Below are 18,921 nucleotides of genomic sequence, written 5' to 3'. Positions count from 1 at the left end.
AGATAAATAAAAAGATATGTTTTACAAAATAATTTCAGCCTTTCTACTTTATAAAAAAAAATCATTTTTAATTCAGTGTTATTTGCCGTTTCTTTGTAATTGTAAAATTCATTAGCAATTTCTGAGTGAAAATTGTTTCCATAGCAATTTTTCCTCAGTGTAAAATGGCTATTTCACTATGCCTTTTTGTTTTTTATTGTAAAGTTATACTTTTTAATAAATTTGAGACTGAATATTAAACATTATTGGCATTCTCTGTTGACTTACATTGATAGAATGCTTTTGAGCATTCAAAACAGACCGTGACGGACCATAAATTATGCAAGCTAAATTGCAGTTGGTCTTTCTTCTTAAAAGTATGGTGTACAAAATTTAGTTGACTTTGTTTCTTCAGTAGAACACAAACTGAGATTTTTAAATGAAACCATTGCAGTCTGTCAGTAAAACAAACAAGAGACAATAAACAAAACAAAAATTAAACCCTGCAGCTTGTGACGATGCATTGATGTGTAAAGACACAAAACCATCAGTCTGTGCAAGAAACTGAACAGTATTTATATAATTTTTAACCTCTGATTCACGCAATGTCCAAACATCATTGTACTCACCCTACTGCTCCTGCCAAAATTATTATCCTATGTTATTACTTTCCGGAAGTGTGATTTGATAGCAATATAAAACTTTGTAGCCACTCATTAGGTTCAAGTGTGAGCCATGACTGCATTTGAAAAGCACACAAAGAAAATGCCAATAGCTCAGCTTCGGTGTATTGTCTTATAAATAAATGTTTTTGGATACTATAGACTGAAAGTAGAACATTATAAATGAAAAGTATTACAATAGACCAACAGTTAATAGTGGGTGAACCATGAACTGTGGGTGAGGACATTGTGGTCTTGTGATCCGATTTCATCTTAGTGTTGAATAAAGATAAAACTGAAAGAAAACTAAAGAAAGTGAGACAGTATTTATATAATTTTTAACCTCTGATTCATGCAATGTCCAAACTGTTGGAACTCTCCTGAGTGCGTCCTCCTGTGCACGTTCTCAAGCAGGCATGTGAAGCGTCATCGTCTTTTTCTTCTTCTTGCTTTACTGTGGATCTCAGACTTATAAGTGCATTACTGTCACCTATCTCTCAAGTGGACCATTGCCACTCTATCTACAATCTCAATTAGGAGTGTCAGTGATCCCTGTGCAAACGGTGGTCTGTTGGCATACTGATTTTTGATTGGTCATTAATTAATAATAATTGATATTATTTTTTGCTGCCTCAAAAGTGCTGTTCAAAATGTTCTGTAAATGAAAGCAATTTTTTTCGTAGTCAGTTTGGTATTAATTCATTTGCCACTTGCCAGTATTCTGGATTTTACTGAAACATCAATTTTAATGCAGTTTTTTTTATTCTTCTATTGTTAATTCTCTGTCTTTTTCTCTCTCTTTTTTCTTCCTCCTCTCTCTGTGTGAGTTTTCTTATGAAAACAGCACGAGTCGCCAGCAGGAGAGGTGAATCCCAGTGCCACTGTGTCTAATTAATCCACTCCCCTTCTTGCACGGCTGTGCTGGCCACGCGCTCTGTCCATCAGATTGAAATTCATAACTTAATTGAGGTCAGAGCCTGGAGTCGAGAGAACAAAAGGCCCTGGCGAGGACCAGGTAGATCAATAGTGATAAATATCTGCCTGGGCTACTAGTAGTTCATGGTGAGGAATTGTTTGGGACAGAGAAGGGAAGCTGTTTGCTTACAGGTATATTAGTGCCTTTGTGGAAATGGAGAGATAATTGAAGCATTTGCGTTTGTGCAGTATAGCAGTTTTAAGGGTTTGACGGGTTTTACAAAATGTTAGCAGCTGCATAATTTTATTTTTGAAAAATGCATTAAATGTAGTTGGAAGATGTACACATTAGGTAGGTTTGAAAAAAATTGGTTGTGTTTCTAAAGCTCTCGCTACACACTTTCTTAATACAAGCAACTGTTTAAAATTCCCTGTTGAGAACATTTTACACATTCAGGTCCTTCTGCTGCTGCCACAGGTCCACTATAACAAATGGTTCCATTCTCCACGTCATAACAAATCCCCAAGGCAATCTCTCATAAGACTGGCGAGGAGAGTCCATTCGCCAGCTGCATGAGAACGGGGCTCAATGGTGGGAGGGTTCATGAACACCTTAGAGTCACGGACTTGGATCATTCATTTGCTATACAAATTGTAATTGTTGGTTAACATATGAGACTGAGAGCAGCAGTCAGTGATTTTGGTTTCTGTAGTGATTGCTAGTTCGGCGAGTATTGTGAAGTCTCGTTTTAGTGAAAGCTTAATAAATTAATTAATAAAAAAGTATTTGTGCAATATATTGAGACTGTTCCCTGAAGTCCCTGCTCTGCATATTTTGTCCTTTTTTTCATGTTTTTATGCTGTTTTTCAAGTAGGTGAAATAGATAGTGTTTTGTTGTTTATAATTCATGTTTACAGGTATATTAGTGGCTTTGTGGAAATGGAGAGAATTATTCATAATTATTCATTATTAATCAAGCATATGATTAGTGTTCCTGTAGCTCAAGTCGTAGAGCATTGCATTAACAAGCGCAAGGTTGGGGGTTCCAATCCCAGGAAACACATGATAGGAGAAAATTGTTAGCCTGAATGCATTGTAAGTCGCTTTAGATAAAAGCGTCTGTTAAATGCATAAATAAATAAAGAAATGTTTGATCCCCGGCATTTTCCCTTTCAGAAAAGTGATTTACAAATGCTTTGCAAATCATTTCAGGCTAATTATTAACTTTTATGTTTGTCATTGTACTTGCTTTCATTACTTCATGCATTTCTTGGGAATCCAACCTGTGACCCTGGTGTTGCTAGTGCTATGCTTTGCTCTTTGAGCTACAAGAACCCTGTAGACAATTTGCTTAGTTGTCATTCTTTTCACCTCCTTTTTATGTAAAAGAGTTTTAATTATAGAATTAATTTTATTATTATAGTGTATTATTCACAAAATTGTACACTTTTTGCCTGTCACATTTAAAGGCATAGTCTACCCGAAAAGGAATATTCTGTGATCATTTACTCACCCTTGTGCCGTTCCAAACCTGCATGCCTTTCTGTCTTCTGTAGAATTTAAAAGAAAATATTTGAAAGAAAATTGGTAACCGAAACTGGTTGGTTATCAACATTCTTCAAGATATCTTCTTTTATGTTTCACAGAAGAAAGAATGTTATACAGGTTTGGAAACGACGTGAGGGTAAGTAAATGATGTATGAATTTTCCATTTTTTGGTGGAGTATCCCTTTAACATTGTTTAAAGGAGTAGTGTAATTTATTAAATGAATGAATGTTTGTAGCAGCGTTAATTTTTATGGTATGATTATTATTGGATGGAGAGAAACATTATAACTGGTCCATGTTTATATCGCATTGTAAGTGAATAAGTGAAACACTATTTTATTTCAAAGAGCTGATACAGCTTAAAAGTAGACCAAGGTGCCAGCAGCAGAATTTGTATTGCAGTATGTATTGGATCAAGCGCTATTTAAATAAAGGTGACTCGACTAGCAACTCTAAGGTCATGGGTTTGATACCAGGAAAAGTCACTTTGTATAAAAGCATCCGGAAATTACACATGTAAATGTGTTAAATAACAAAAACACTGGCACTGCAAAATGCCCTGCCCCGAAATCACGCAATTCCTCACATACATTTTTGCGGTATCTCTTGATTTGCATAATTCCTTCAGTGAATCGTGTTCTAAAATGCAGAAAGCACATGAAAATAAACGACGCTATCAGTGGGTTCAATTCATTCTCAGCGAAGTGTTTCATTCTAGCCGCAGGCAGCTGAACTCTGATGAAAAGCCTCTCTAGAACCATCTGTTTCTCTCTCTTCCTGCCGCCTTGCCACAATACGTACACTCAACAGTTTTCTTCCTGTTTTCAAACCATCCACATAAATTGTGAAGGACATTAAAGCTGTCCACAGCTGTGTGCAGAGAAAGAGGGAAAGAGAGAGAGAGGGAGAAAGAGAGATTGAGCATATTTCCCAGCAAGGGCAGAACTTGCCCTGTGGTTTATTAGTTTTTCCCCCCACAGCGATTTAGCTGCGCCTGCAACATTGATTTTCATATTAGAGCGGTTTATGCATTTATTTATTTTATGTATTTCTTTTTGAACTGCTCTGATGATCCTGGACTTACCCATGGTAATTCCCCATCACTCTTGGCTCATGCGAAATTGCTTAATGGATCCTAAGACGTCCCTTGGGGTGGACACTGAGACGCGGACGCAGACTGAAGTCCACGGGTGTGTTTTGTTTTCATTTGCGCTTCTTTTTAAATGTTCTGTGTAAACCCAAGGACTGTCAATGGGAAAAGAGAGTCACTAATTAAAAAGAACAAAAACAAACCTCAGACAATGATTTAATGCTGTTGTAGGAAGGCATGAGTGCTGGTTATGCAGCTGATTAACATACGCATGCTGTTGTGCATTAGAGAGAAGAGAGGTGAACGTTGTTCTGCCTCGAGGATTGACTGTAAAAGAAAAAAAAAATCAATCAGTCATGCTGCTACTAATCAATCTCCCTCTGAATATTACAGCCAACTTAAAAAGCCCTCCATAAGTCCATAAGTGTTTCCTTGGAAACAATGTCTCTACACCTTTCTATCTCTCGATTTGTGTTTTTTTTCTAATGCACAGATTTAAGTCTGTTAGGCAAGACATCTGCATACAAATAATGTCACTGTGTTTATCATTTCAATGTAGGTGCATATTTACTCTCAGGAATAAGGATTTAGTAAAGTAATAGGCCTAAGTCCAAAATATTTATTTATTTTATGCAATAGCATAATAGTAGTATGCTAAAAATTTATCAGTGTTCAATAAATAATTACATTGCAATAATTTAATCCATTTAAAAATGTATTTTATTATCCAAACTATGAGTGATATTGTTCACAATGACTCACTCCATTTCTAAAAATATGGTATTATAACCACCATCTGCATTATGTTTAAGATTGATTGTGGGGTGATGGATGCCCTCTGTTGAGTGTTTTGGGATGGTACTGTGAGGGGAAAAGACTGACCTGATCTTTACAGAAGCTTTTTATCAAGGACATTTTGGGATTGAGTGATATGCACTGACAGGCTAACCCTCACACACACACACACACACACACTGGCTGGCAAGGTTAACACACTGCACACAGAGGTGAGATAGATTCAATTAGGAATGGTCCACCCACCTGATCCTTCATCACAGCTCTCGAACGAGAATGTACCCTTGTGTGCACAATAATATGGGTCAGTCCTACTATGCCGTCTTCTTCATGTGTTGATATATTGGTTAAAATATGAAACTTATTTTAAGTTACATTTTCTCTAGTTTTTTATTTTATTATTTTTTTATAACAATCACACAGGTAAATAAATATAGGAGTGTTTATGTTGCCGTTTATTTTCCCCCAGGTGTTATGCAATTACACCAGCAACTTATTAAGAATTATTTTAGTTGTTCCCTAGTTTTTTTGCTTTCTCTAATCAAAAATGTATATAAAAAAACACATTAATTTTGAGTATCTTGTTTTAATTGCTAATCTATTAAGGTAATTAATTACATCATCCTTCAATTCTGGAAATTGCATAATTGTTGGTGATAAAACAGTATAAACATCAGTAAGTACAGTATATAAAAAATGTTGATGAGTTCTTTGATAGTTTGTGGTATTAATTGGTGTTTCTCACTTTAAAACTTTCCAATTGGATTGATTCATTTTATACCATTAAAAAAAAACATTTATATTGTGAAATAGTATTTGTATTATTATTATATTATTCTAAAATGTAATTTATCATTGCAATGGCAAGCTGAATTTTTTTAGCAGCCATTTCTCCAGTGTAACATGATCCTTAGAAATCTTTCTACTATGCTGATTTGGTGTTCAAGAAAATTGTTCTTAATATTATTAACGCTGAAATTATGGATGTTCAAAAGAGTAAGGTTATTAAGGGCATATTTCTCAAAGTTTATTTAGAAATACCTCCTTAAATTTCAGACCAGCTTATTCATTTTTGAACGTTAATAAAGATACTGTATAATATAAATAAATAGTCATAGATGTTTACATGCAACCGTTTCCTCTTTGCAACTTTAATATATGCAACAGATAATCAAGAACTTCTTTGCTGTAAAGGAACCTAGATATTCATAAATCTTGTATTATAAATCAGTGTAAGACTGTAGGTGTTATGATCCTGCATACGGCTGCATTTTCTACATGCTCTGATTAATGGCACCTGCTCATCATAAGCGTATTTGCATATGAATGCTGTGTGGTTATATTGATTCACTCCTCTGTCTATCCCTCTCTCCTCCTCCTGTCTACTGCCAGGGTCATTAAAAGACCCTTGCGCTCCCTGCATACAGTCATCATAAATCATAATTGCATATGCATTTTTCTCCATTTGTTTAATGTTTCTGTCCAGGACAGCAGAGGGAAAGTAAGTAATCGAGAGAGGGAGATAAAGAGAAAAAGGGTGTTCCTGTGAGTGATTTAGTCGTAATAGATAAAGCTGTGATGGTGGTTCCCAGCACAGCCACATGGACCTGCCGGGTTGTGCTGGTATGAAAACATGAAAGCTTTTAGTGACCTGGTGGACAGTGTATGTACTGTATGCCAGCTCCCGTTGAAGCCTACACAGATGGTGCGACTGTACAGTCTCTACCACAGACGCCGCAGAAACATTAAACATAGTCTAATCCATTATACTATTACATTTCACCTCATCTTCACCATCTTTCCTCCTATTTCTCTTTTCCCCCCACTTTGTCCTGAAACACTGTATTTATTCAACTAATCTCTTTTTCACTTTCTTACTTCCTGCATCATTCCCCTCTGTGTTGGCATTAGAGGGTTGTTTTGAGGTATTCCTCTTTGAGTTATTCTGATTGGACAATGCTACCTGAATTGCTTGTTGGTGTGACTAGAAGAATTTAGATTTTATAAGGTTGTCAAAAGTTTAGGGTTGGTAAGATTGTTTAAATGTTTTATTTTTTTAAATCTCTTATGATCAGCAAAGCTGCATTTATTTAATCAAAAATCTATTTAAACAGTAATATTGTTAAATATTACTACATACTACAGGACTTTTTCTGAGGTCAGGACTACTCAAATTGAAGTATTTGGTTTCTTTACAAACTTTATTAGTTGTCCATAAAGCAAAACACTGCCTGTTACCGCATGGATTGCAAACCCTTTTTACTGTAAATATTGAGACAAGTAGAAGAAATGATGATTTTAAACAATCTTTTGCTGGAAATACCCTCAAACTGAAATGTGTGTTTTAGTTTCTGGTGTGAAAAGATGGAATTTTCTAGAAAATGATTTAAAATGTTGTTCAAATATTCTTCAGTTTAAATATAAGTATAAGCAGAAGATACATAATTTGTACAAGATGAATGTAAAAATTGTTATACAATAATAATGGTTTCGTCATTGTTTTTGTTGCTGGAGTTGTTTTTTATGTCATGTCAGTGAGGCAATCTAATTTGTAACTTTCTTAATACTGTATAAGAATGGGGTAGGAGTTTATACGATTTTTTTTCTTCATCTTACTCCTGTTCTTCTTGTCATGGAATGTATTTTTGTGTGTTTGTTGGATTGTTGTTGTGGTATTTCATGTTGCATTACCATGAAAAGAGAATAAAGGAAATGAATGAAAATGGAAATGAAATATTATTACAGTTTAAAGTAACAGTTTTTATCTGAGTATATTTTAAAATTGTATGTATTCCTGTGATGTCAAAGCTGAAATTTCAGCAGCCATTACCCCAGTGTTCAGTGTCACATGATCCTTCAGAAATCATTCTAATATACTGATCTACCTTAAAAACACTCGTGCTACTTAATGTTTTAGTAAAACCGGACTCCTTTTGAGGATTCTTTGCTGAATAGAAAGTTCATTCAAAAGAACATTGGTTATTTAAAACATCATAAATGTAAATTTTTATCAATTGGATCCATCCTTGCTGAATAAAAGCATTAATTTAATAAAAAAATAAAATAATGTAAAAAAAAGAGAGAAAAACTTAAACTTTTCAATAGTAGTGTATTTTACAAAAGTACAATGAATTTAACTTCCTGCTATTGTCAGCATCAAAACAACAAACCCTACTGCTTTTTCTGTCTTTCAATAATATAGTTTTCTATGATCCACATTGGGATGTGAATTACTTTTTGTATACAAATATAAATATATGTATTCTCTCACATATGTGGATATACGTGTTTTCTGCAACGCAAGGAAACCTAAAGATCAAGTAGTTTCTGTCCATGTAGTTTCCTAATTAGGATGAAGTTTGCTTGGAAAAATGCTATGCTGGCTTACTACTTGACTTTTCTGCTTTTCCCTAGAAAACCAAATGGAGGACACTCCAATTTATGCCTGATTCCTGCTGTAGAGACATGAGTCTATGACCCCCTCACACACACATACTGTACACATAAATACATATAAGCATGCGCTCAGACATACATGAACACACATGCACTAACACACACAGAGCTGCTTATTCAACTTTAAATGCTCTATTTAAAAATATATTTAATTTGCAATACTGAAAAATCAGCCTAAGGATTTTTTATTTGAACTATTTTGAGTTGGATCAGATATTGAAGTATAAGTATTCAGTAAGTGTCCAGCATACATATAAATTCCTTCTTTACTGTTTGAAGGGAATCCCAGGATTGAACAGTGTACTTAAAATATAAGATTATTTTGCCATTTTTCTAAAACACAGTATAAAAGTAGCATAAACTAGGTGTGAATAGACTGGCTTTAACAGGTGTATGTCTATATCCATTTTCCATGAATCATAGTAGTTTATATGATAGCCAACCTGTTTGTCTGCTGTCTCCGTCCACACACTGTGTCCGTGTACTAGCTGTGAACCAGAGCTCTGGGTCGATGCGGATGTTGCCTGGACACAAGATCAGTGAAAGAAGATTATGTTTTGTAAAGCCCTAACCGTTTAATTATGGCTATATGTATTTATGTGCATCTCCATATCCTTTATCGACCATTCGCATAAACATCTGCCGACTCTAGTTTGCTCATTTTTTTTCTTCCGATTTTTTTAAAAGCTTGTGTCATAACCAGAGTAACATAGTTAAAAGTTATTGTTGCAGCTGTTAAATCAAACCGTTTGCTAAAATTACTGTAGTAGCTATGGTATTTTGGTGAAAACTATGGTCACTATGGTCAACATTAGGAAGAGCATCCTAATCTTCTCTAGCCTCGCAAGAAAATGTGAAACCTAAAACGTAAAATGTTTTATTAATTAAAAAAGTTCAAACACAAACAAAAAAGCTATATCTGTTTGTGTTGTTGCATTTTCTTATGTTAACGGATATTCCTATACTCTGTATCCTGTTCAGAGAGAAGTAACTGTATCAGAGAAGGTGAGGAGAGAGTCTGCATCAGTATTCTGTTTGTCTAGTGGGATTTTAACCAGCTAATCCAATCAGAGAGCCCCTGGAGTAGCTCTCTCGCCTCTCCGTAAACAATAGCGTCTGACTCTAGGATCGTTTGAGAGCCCTGGCTCTGGTGCGATGACGATTTTTGTATTAGGAACAATGGGATCAGACTTTAGCAGCACCAGATTGACAAGGCAAACCACCTTGGCTCACTGCTTTGGAGAAAAAAATCCACTCAGTTACAACATGAAAGAACAAGGTTGTGAACGATAGCATCACTTTCGGATAATTGATCATGGCTGTTCCAAAACACACTTTTTAAGGCATTATAGACGGTTTCAAACATTAGTGTATATGCACGCTGTTGTGGCCCTAACTTAACTTCCGGTAGACATCCAAATAGAATCAATAACAACAGCTGAGTAGTCTCTCTAGAGTAGACTATTTTTGATAATGAGCAAAATATGTTTGCTGCTAAATCGGACTTACTGAAAATGCAAATTCATTCTCTTCCAGCAGGAGGTGCTTTAAAGCGGGAGAAACAGGTTTCCTCAGTAACGGCTGTACACAAAGCAATGCTGAGCTTACAAATGCTTCTTTAGCAGGCATATAACATGCAAGATAAAATGAAAATTTAATTGAAACTTTTATAGACTAATTAAAGATAGTCTGCCTTCAGAAATACGGTGATATAAAACTCCTGCGCCTCGTTTTGATTTTTAAAACATGAAGTACGTGCTCATGTTTATTCAATGAAGCCTTTTGGAAAATCGGTCAGTTTTGATATTGTGAGCGCCACAAATAAATAAATGTATGGGAAACACATCCCACAGCACAACCACCTGAGCCCAACTTCAGTCTGCTTACCACCTTAACTTTAACTGCTTTTGTAGATGGCACTATAGCCAGACTGATATACAAACACAGACCGGAAGACCGCATGCGCCCGATAAAACCGTCTATAGGCTCTCCTGATGTGAAGCCTGTTTCAAAAAGTAATCCGCAAAATACCTTGTTTCCTAGAATGCATTGCAACAAGCTCAGTAGAAAAAAATCCATCCAAGATGTCGGACCGAGAAATGTTACTATACCGTATTTTCCAGAACATAAAACCCATTATCTGAAACATGCTGCATCTTATATTCCAAAGCAACTGATATATATTATTAATTTCATGCCGGTTGTTTCACATTCATTTTAAATTAGTATGCTTGGTGTTTCTAATTAATTGTATTTGTAATATATTCAATTTGTACTAATATACTCATTTATATTAACTATATACTATTTATATTATTTCTTAATATTTTATATTTTATATTATTTCTCTCAACAATGAAATTTTGACCTGATGTGACTGGAAAATATGTTAAATATGCTTATATTTAACTCAGTACTGAAAAGTAACATGTTAAATTCAGCATTAATTAAAATGTTCGGTTTTATTCAATAGTTAGGTATTTTTTTGCTTGTTAGTGTTGCACTGTAAGCTTTTCAACAAGTCTACTGTCAGATGCCTATTTAATCACTATGCATGACTTGTATAGTAAATCCTCTGTCCATGAGTCACTACAGTGGGCTAATGATATTGTCTATGGAGGAGGATAATGCAGGCCAGAGGGGCAAACGTGCGACATGTCATAAAAACTCTTTCTGTAGTACTCAGTGGGTTCTGATGATCTGCGACCAACCACCCAGCCAAAACAATAATGCCGTTTATCATTATTAAGGTGAGAAGGCACACTGAAGAGGCAATTAAAACATAATTTAGCCTGACGACACGTGTCATCTGCAGAACTTCCCGACCCCTTGAGTGTTGCATTCTTCTGGATTTATATCCACACACACAGGATCCTTAATCCTTGCCCTAAATAAGGCTTTCTCTGCATCGCACCTCAGTTACCACAAGCTGTGGCAATTTGTCACCAGCACTCCAGGCAGACTGGGGCTATTGTATAAGCATCTATTGTTGTGTGATGCCCTCGGTCCCCACAGCTAATGCATTGGACACGGTCCCTGCAGGGGACAATGAATAGATCATCCTAGACCTATATTCACATACAGCATGATGGCCTCATAGCCTCGTTGAGCACGCGGGTCAAAGTTTTGTTCATATTAAACTGGTTTATATATCCACCTAAACCAAGTCCTCAAGCTCCTCTGATTCTGGTTACTTGTTCAAAAGTCTGTTTTGGAGGTTAAATGATCTGATTGTTTATCTGACAGGAAATCAATGTTTAATCTGTTTCCTTAAGCCTTTCAAAGTCCAAATCACCTGTTTTAGGCTGTTTCGGTAGTTGAAATCAACAGGCAGGCTTTACACTTGAACATGTTTGCTTGTTTTATGGTTCTTTTTGGAGTCATTATGGATACAGATTAGAACTATTCTAAAGAGTTTAGCAATAGTTGAGTAGGTGTAATGGTCTTTTATAACTCAAAACATTTTTCTTTTCTCTCACAGGATGATGAAGGACAGACCGCACTGCACTATGGTAAGGATAGAACTATGCTGTGGTAACAAAATCTTTATTCTGAAACTTCAAACGTGAAGAATCCTTCATTTTAATCCAAGTCTATTTATGACAGATGCTGTCAAATTAAAATAAAAGAATGTAATTTCAGTTCATTCCATTTTTTGTGAAAACAAGCTTTTGCAAATGAAGGTCCAGGGAACAAAACTTTATATTAGGATACGTTTTAAAACACTGTTTAAAAACTATTGACTATTTGTTTAAATAAAAATATTGGTATAAAATCGCTTACAGATCTTATTTGTAACAGGATGTATTCAGGTTTCAACTTCTATTTTAACATGACTATGCAAAGCTGGTAAACGCAGTACATTTTACATATATGCATTACTGTGAACACAATATTTTTTTTTGTTTTTCCAAATTAAGAGACAAGACATTATTATACACTACCATTCAAAAGTTGGAGTCGGTAAGATTTTTTAATTATATATTTTAAAAAAAAGTATTTTAAAATCTTTTAAAGGCTGCATTTATTTGATTAAAAGACAGTGAATATTACCATTTAAAATAATATAAATTCATTTATTTGAACATGTTTTAATATGCAATTTATTCCTGTGATGCAAAGCTGAATTTTCAGCATCATTTTAGAGTCACATGATCCTTCAGAAATATTTCTAATATGCTCAAGAAACATTCCTTATTATTATTATTATTATTGTAAAAAAATTGTTGTGCTGCATAATTTTTGTGGAAACCGGGATACACTTTTTTTTCAGAATGGCATTTATTAGAAATATGAATATTTTGTAACCTTATAAATGTCTTTACTATCGATGACTTTACTATTTGATCCATTGTACAGTATGTGTCCTTGCTGAATAAAAGTGTTAATTTCTTTAAAAAAAAAGAAGGTTTCTGATTAATTTATTTTTGAGCTCACTTCAGAGTTTACTGGAGGAAGGTAGGTGTGTGAGCAGGGGTACATTTGTCCACAGCCACACGTGTGGTAAATAGAACCTGTAATAATCACCAGTTGTCCCAGAGGAAATCAACAATGTTCCTCTGTCATGTGACACTACACATGGGCAAGCTTCAGGCACTTGTTCTCTATGTGTGTGTTTGCCATCTGTCCTCTGGTTGGTCGCATGGCAGGGTGGACATCGACGATTGCCCCTTGGGGAGGAGGGGGACAAAAAAATGATGGGGGGATGGGATATAAAAAAGTGACTAATAAACATAAGCGATGAACTCAGAGAGACGAATAGCACAAAATGAAAATTCATTTCCACCTCTCCCTGTGTGGGGCCATGCAGCTGACACATGATTAATTGTGGGGTTTACTGCACACTGTAAATTGTTCTGTTTCTCTATGGCTCCCCAGAGACAGCCCAAGGACCCGCACGCATGCCGAAAATAAAATACAGTAACAAAAGAAATAAAAAATACATAAATATATGAGCTACAGAAAAAAAAATATTAATGTTTTCCTTTTCTGCTTCCTACTTAAATTGACAGTTAACCCAAAAATGAAAAATCTGTCATGATTAACATCAAACCCAACAGCTTTTTCATAATATTTGGTGACTTCAACCACACAAACTTAAAGACAGTTTTGCCTACCAACATGTGAACTTTACAACGAGGAGTTTTGTCTATACAACAGAAAAGAACAAGTACAAGGCTAGTTCCAACATACAGACCACTTCTGAAAGTCACCAAACAGGTTCAAAAATTCATCACAGTTTGGCCAGATGATGCTACCTAACATTACAGGACTGCTTTCAGTGCACAGATTGGAACATGTTTAAAAAGACAGCCACCTAGAACAACCTCATATACCTGCAGAAGTACAGTGAAACAGTGAGTGTTTATATCAAAAAGTGCATTGATGATGTCACAGTCACCCAAACCAGAAGCCATGGATGACAGCAGAGGTTCGTGGGCTGCTAAAGACCAGAGATGAAGCATTCAGTTGTGTGTTTAAAAGCTCATGCACTACAAATCATCTTGAACTGTTCCCCAGCCAGCTGCTTTACTTGCAGTGTTTCACTTTGCACATGTACAGTACTACAGGTGCATCTCAATAAATTAAAATGTCATGGGAAAGACTGCTGATCTGACAGTTGTCCAGAAGACGGTCATTGACACCCATCACAAGGATGATAAGCCACAAACATTCATTGCCAAAGAAGCTGGCTGTTCACAGAGTCCTATATCCAAGCATGTTAATAGAAAGTTAAATAGAAGGAAAAAGTGTAGAAGAAAAAGATGCACAACCAACCGAGAGAACCGCCACCTTATGAGGATTGTCAAGCAAAACTGATTCAAGAATTTGAGTGAACTTCACAAGAAATGGATTGAGGCTGGGGTCAAGGCATCAAGAGCCACCACACAGACGTGTCAATGAATTTGCTGAACCACAGACAATGTCAGAGGCATCTTATCTGGGCTAAGGAAAATAACAATTGAACTATTGCCAAGTGGTCCAAAGTCCTCTTTTTAGATGAGAGCAAGTTTTGTATTTCATTTGGAAACCAAGGTCCTAGAGTCTGTAGGAAAGGTGGAGAAGCTCATAGCCCAAGTTGCTTGAAGTACAGTGTTAAGTTTCCACAGTCTGTGATGATTTGGGGTGCAATGTCATTTGCTGGTGTTGGTCCATTTTGTTTTTTAGTTACTGTTAAAAGTTACTGCACCCGTTTTCCAATAAATTTTGGAGCACTTCATGGTTCCTTTCTGCTGACCAACTTTTTGAAGATGCTAATTTCATTTTCCTGCAGGATTTGGCACCTGCCCACTCAAAACTTGGTTAAATGACCATGGTGTTGGTTGGTGTGCTTGACTGGCCAGAATCTATAGGGTATTGTCAAGAGGAAAATGAGAAATAAGAGACCAAAAAATGTAGATGAGCTGAAGGCCACTGTCAAAGAAACCTGAGCTTCCAGACCACCTCAGCATTGGCACAAACTGATCACCTCCATGCCACGCTGAATGGAGGAAGTAATTAAAGCAGAAGATCCCCTACTGTGTATTGAGTACATGTACAGTAAATTAGCATACTTCACAGAAGGCCAACAATTCACTAAAAATGTTTTTTTTTTTATTAAACGGCTAGTTTAAACTGTTATGATTTTATTTTTATTTACTGTATTTTTGATTGATCACAGACATAATGAGCTTAAGAGACATTTAAAAGTCATACCGGCCCCAAACATTTAAACGATAGTGTACACTGAAGTGGGACCTGATCCATGTACAATAGAGAATTGGCCATGTTAAGCTGGGCTCTCTTGACTTTGGCCAGTAAGCATCTACTTAACAACAATCTAGAGTAACAACCACATAGCAACATGCTCAGAAAACTCTTGCACTTGCCTACTCTTTCTGCTTCTCTTCCTGTCTTATTCTTTCTCTTTTCCTCTCCCTTTCCTCATTTTCTCCTGGTCAGGGGTCAGAGGTTAAAAGCCACTCTTGTCACTCAGGGTTTTCCTGCTGACATCAGCCACTCACCTAAGAGCAACCGTAAGGAGAGCATTTCTCCCTCCTTTTTAAAAGAAGGCAGTAGTTGACAGAGACGTGAAAAAGCACTCAAGCTCAGAGGAATGTCCCTGCGTCAGCATGGCAGGCAACACTAACAGGGTTACAGGAGTGGGACACAAACTGCCAATGGGGCACAAATGCAAGCGTACTGCTCAACCACTGGTGCAGCTTGCACATTCAGTCTTCATACGTATTGTAACAATTACTTTAAGAATATGGGTGAGAAAATAGGATTGGATTAACTGATTGCATGTTACCTGGTATCAGTGTTGTTTAAGAACCAAGATACTATTATAGTTTTTTAATTATATTTTGAATTAGTTTTTATTTTGATATTCTGTTTTCATTTCCATTTTATTTAGTCTTTTTCTATTTGTTTTTTTTTTTACGCATTTGTATTTTTTAAAGGGGGGGTGAAATGCTATTTCATGCATACTGAGTTTTTTTACACTTTTAAAGAGTTGGATTCCCATACTAAACATCGACAAAGTTTCAAAAATTAAGTTGTACGTTTGAAGGAGTATTTCTGTTCCAAAAATACTCCTTCCGGTTTGTCACAAGTTTCGGAAAGTTTTTTTCGAGTATGGCTCTGTGTGACGTTAGATGGAGCAGAATTTCCTTATATGGGTCCTGAGGGCACGGAAGAGGGCGCGCTCCCGTATAGCAGAGCACAGACATTCACTGATCAGAGCGAGAGCGTCGCGAAATGTCACAAAAGAAGTGTGTTTTTGGTTGCGAGGGCAAGACAACCCTGCACAGATTACCAAAAAAAAAAAAAAAAACCAGCATTAAGGGACCAGTGGATGGAGTTTATTTTTACAGAGCATCGACAGAGTTGTACAAGTGTTTTTGTTTGTTCCCTGCATTTCGAAGTTTCTTGTTTTACAAACAAGGCCCAGTTTGACGCTGGATTTGCACATCGTTTATTTCTTAAGGATAATGCAGTCCCAACGAAAAAGGGTCACGATCGTGTGTTGGAACCACAGGCGGTGAGTAAAACTGCTTCAAATATCTCTGTGTTATTAATTTAGCTATCGGAGCATAAGCACATCAAGTAAACAACATGCGATGTTGTCATCAAACTGCACTTTCCACATGTACAGCTTAAAAAAAAAAAAGACGACATAAAGTGGAACTTAGTCATTTTCCAAAACCGCTAAGCAAATATATACAGTTTCAGTACATACCACATAGCATACCGCCTTTGCTGATGCTGCTCTTGTTAAATTTCAGCCTCTGAATCTGATTCTGGATCATAAATATACGCTGAATTTGACTGTTAGCCATGGTTTGTTTTGGATGTTTTTTTCCTCACGGTAATGTCACAGCTTCCAAACGCTCTCAACGCAAAAGCCTACTCGCGCTCATGATTCTTTAGCTCCGCCATCACACGTCATGCCTCCAGCGGCTCGTGTTATTCTGGGAAAAATCGGTACAGACCATCTTTCTCTTATAAATATAATAAAACTAAAGACTTTTTGGAGTTATGAAGGATGCAGTACTACTCAATAGATACTCAAGATTAACAGGATATTGAGTGAAAACGAGCATTTCACCCCCCCTTTAATTAATCTTATTTAAATTAAATTAAACATTTAAATTTATGCATTTAGCAGATGCTTTTATCCAAAGCAACTTACAGTGCATTCAGGATATCAATTTTTACCTATCATGTGTTCCCGGGGAATTGAACCCCCAACCTTACGCTTGATATCGCAAAGCAATAACCAATTGAGCTACAGGAACACTGTTTTATTATTATATATTATTTTAGTTAGCCAAGTTAAGTAAATGTAACCTTGACAACTAGCTGAAATAAATTGAGTTTCTTTATATTTTATTTTAGGTAATGTTTGTTATTCTGTGAAATAGTAATGAATTTTGTTATATAACCATTTTGTATCAATTATCTAGGATAACCTTGACTGGCAGATGTTTAGTGTTAGAATCTAGAATTTTATTTAAATATGTTATGTAAAAATAGGAAAAATATTATTATTATTATCTTTATCATTATTAATTCCTAAAATTTAGCAGGATGATATGACATTCTATTTTGTATTAAAATATATTAAGTCATATTAACCCTGTAACACATTTGATTAATTTTTATTTTTATTTTTGATGAACAGTCAACAGTCAACTATCAATAAAATGAAGAATTATTGCATTTTATCATATCTGCTTAAGGTCATTTTATCAGTTCAGCACTTAAAAAAAGTTACAATTTGCAGTTAGAGGAAAAAGTACACACAAAAAGTTGACGACTTATGAAATACAGTCACAACATTTGCCTGTAAAGTGCTGTTCATGTGTGTCTGACTCCCTTGCTCAAAATACAACAAAATGCAAATATACCCAACAGTACCGATACTTCTTTCTTGTGTTCTCTCTCTTTCTCTAGCCTCAGCTTGTGAGTTTGCAGAAGTCGTTGAGTTACACCTGGAGGCTGGAGATGACACGTCAATCAAAGATCAAGAAGATTCCCTTCCAGAGGAGGTGACAGAGTCTAGCGCCATCTCTTCTCTCCTGCGCCAGTACACTGCTCCTAAAGGCTAAATCTCACTCTGTGAAATCTTACTCCACAAAATCAAACCAAACCCACACAATCAGTTAAAAGTTCATACAAACTGTGCTGCTCGTCCAAATGGTACATGCCTGATGTCTTTGTCATATTTTGTCATCTTGCATCAAAATCCAAAAACTGTTTGGTCTGTTTTCAACAACATTGCTTGATCTGTGCATACTTCTCTCTTGATTCAGACAACAAAAACATTCACTGGAGAAAGCAATATTATAGATAGGAGACTTGTATTTTTGCAGAAAGCAAAAGTATGAAGATAAAAATAGCTTAATGATGAATTTGTTCCATACTTAAAACCCTTTGCTGAAGTCGTGTGGATTACTATTCACTGCAGAGGATCCATATAAATAGTCTAAATTTCCCCGAAATCTGTTACAATGAAGAAACAAACTCAAACTACATCTGAGGGTGAGTGCATTTTCAGCAAATTTCCACTTTTGGGTGAACTATTCCTTTCATAGTAAATGTAGCACAATTCTTTAGTACATTGGTTTTACTCAGAGGACTCATCAAGTACCTATGATCATGCGGTTATCATTGAATTTTTGTCTTTTTATGCTTTAAAACCACAAATATACTGGCTGACTTTAAGTGTTTCTGAACACTTTTCAAAGAGCCAACATATAAGTTGTTTTACCCAAAGTTCTACTGCTGATACACATGTGGGATCACTATATTTCAAAGTATGACATATTGAATAAAAACTGGGCTCAAAGTGGAAGAATGGGAAGCATTAGTCGAGTTTGGGTCTTTATAGCTGTATCCCTCCTCAAGAGCAAGGTCCTCTATCACTTTAGATATTCCATAGACAGGCTGGTATCGGTTTGTTTGTAAAGGCTGTTTGTCCCTTATTCCGG

General features: G+C 35.9%; 1 protein-coding gene across 1 annotated transcript in view; it reads left to right on the top strand.

Moving 5' to 3' along the window:
• Positions 1-18,323, top strand: part of LOC128019157 (acyl-CoA-binding domain-containing protein 6-like) — a 29,137-nt gene extending 10,814 nt beyond the window's left edge. Inside the window, exons 3-4 of the mRNA XM_052605212.1 lie at positions 11,928-11,958; positions 17,885-18,323. Of these exons, the coding sequence (XP_052461172.1) occupies positions 11,928-11,958; positions 17,885-18,039 (186 nt within the window). The 3' untranslated portion in view covers positions 18,040-18,323. The remainder of the gene's footprint in view (positions 1-11,927; positions 11,959-17,884) is intronic.
• Positions 18,324-18,921: the final 598 nt, after the last annotated feature.

The sequence above is a fragment of the Carassius gibelio genome, chromosome A8 (genome assembly GCF_023724105.1).
Source record: "Carassius gibelio isolate Cgi1373 ecotype wild population from Czech Republic chromosome A8, carGib1.2-hapl.c, whole genome shotgun sequence".
In the NCBI taxonomy this organism is placed as follows: Eukaryota; Metazoa; Chordata; class Actinopteri; order Cypriniformes; family Cyprinidae; genus Carassius; species Carassius gibelio.
This window is presented reverse-complemented; position numbering and strand designations above follow the sequence as displayed.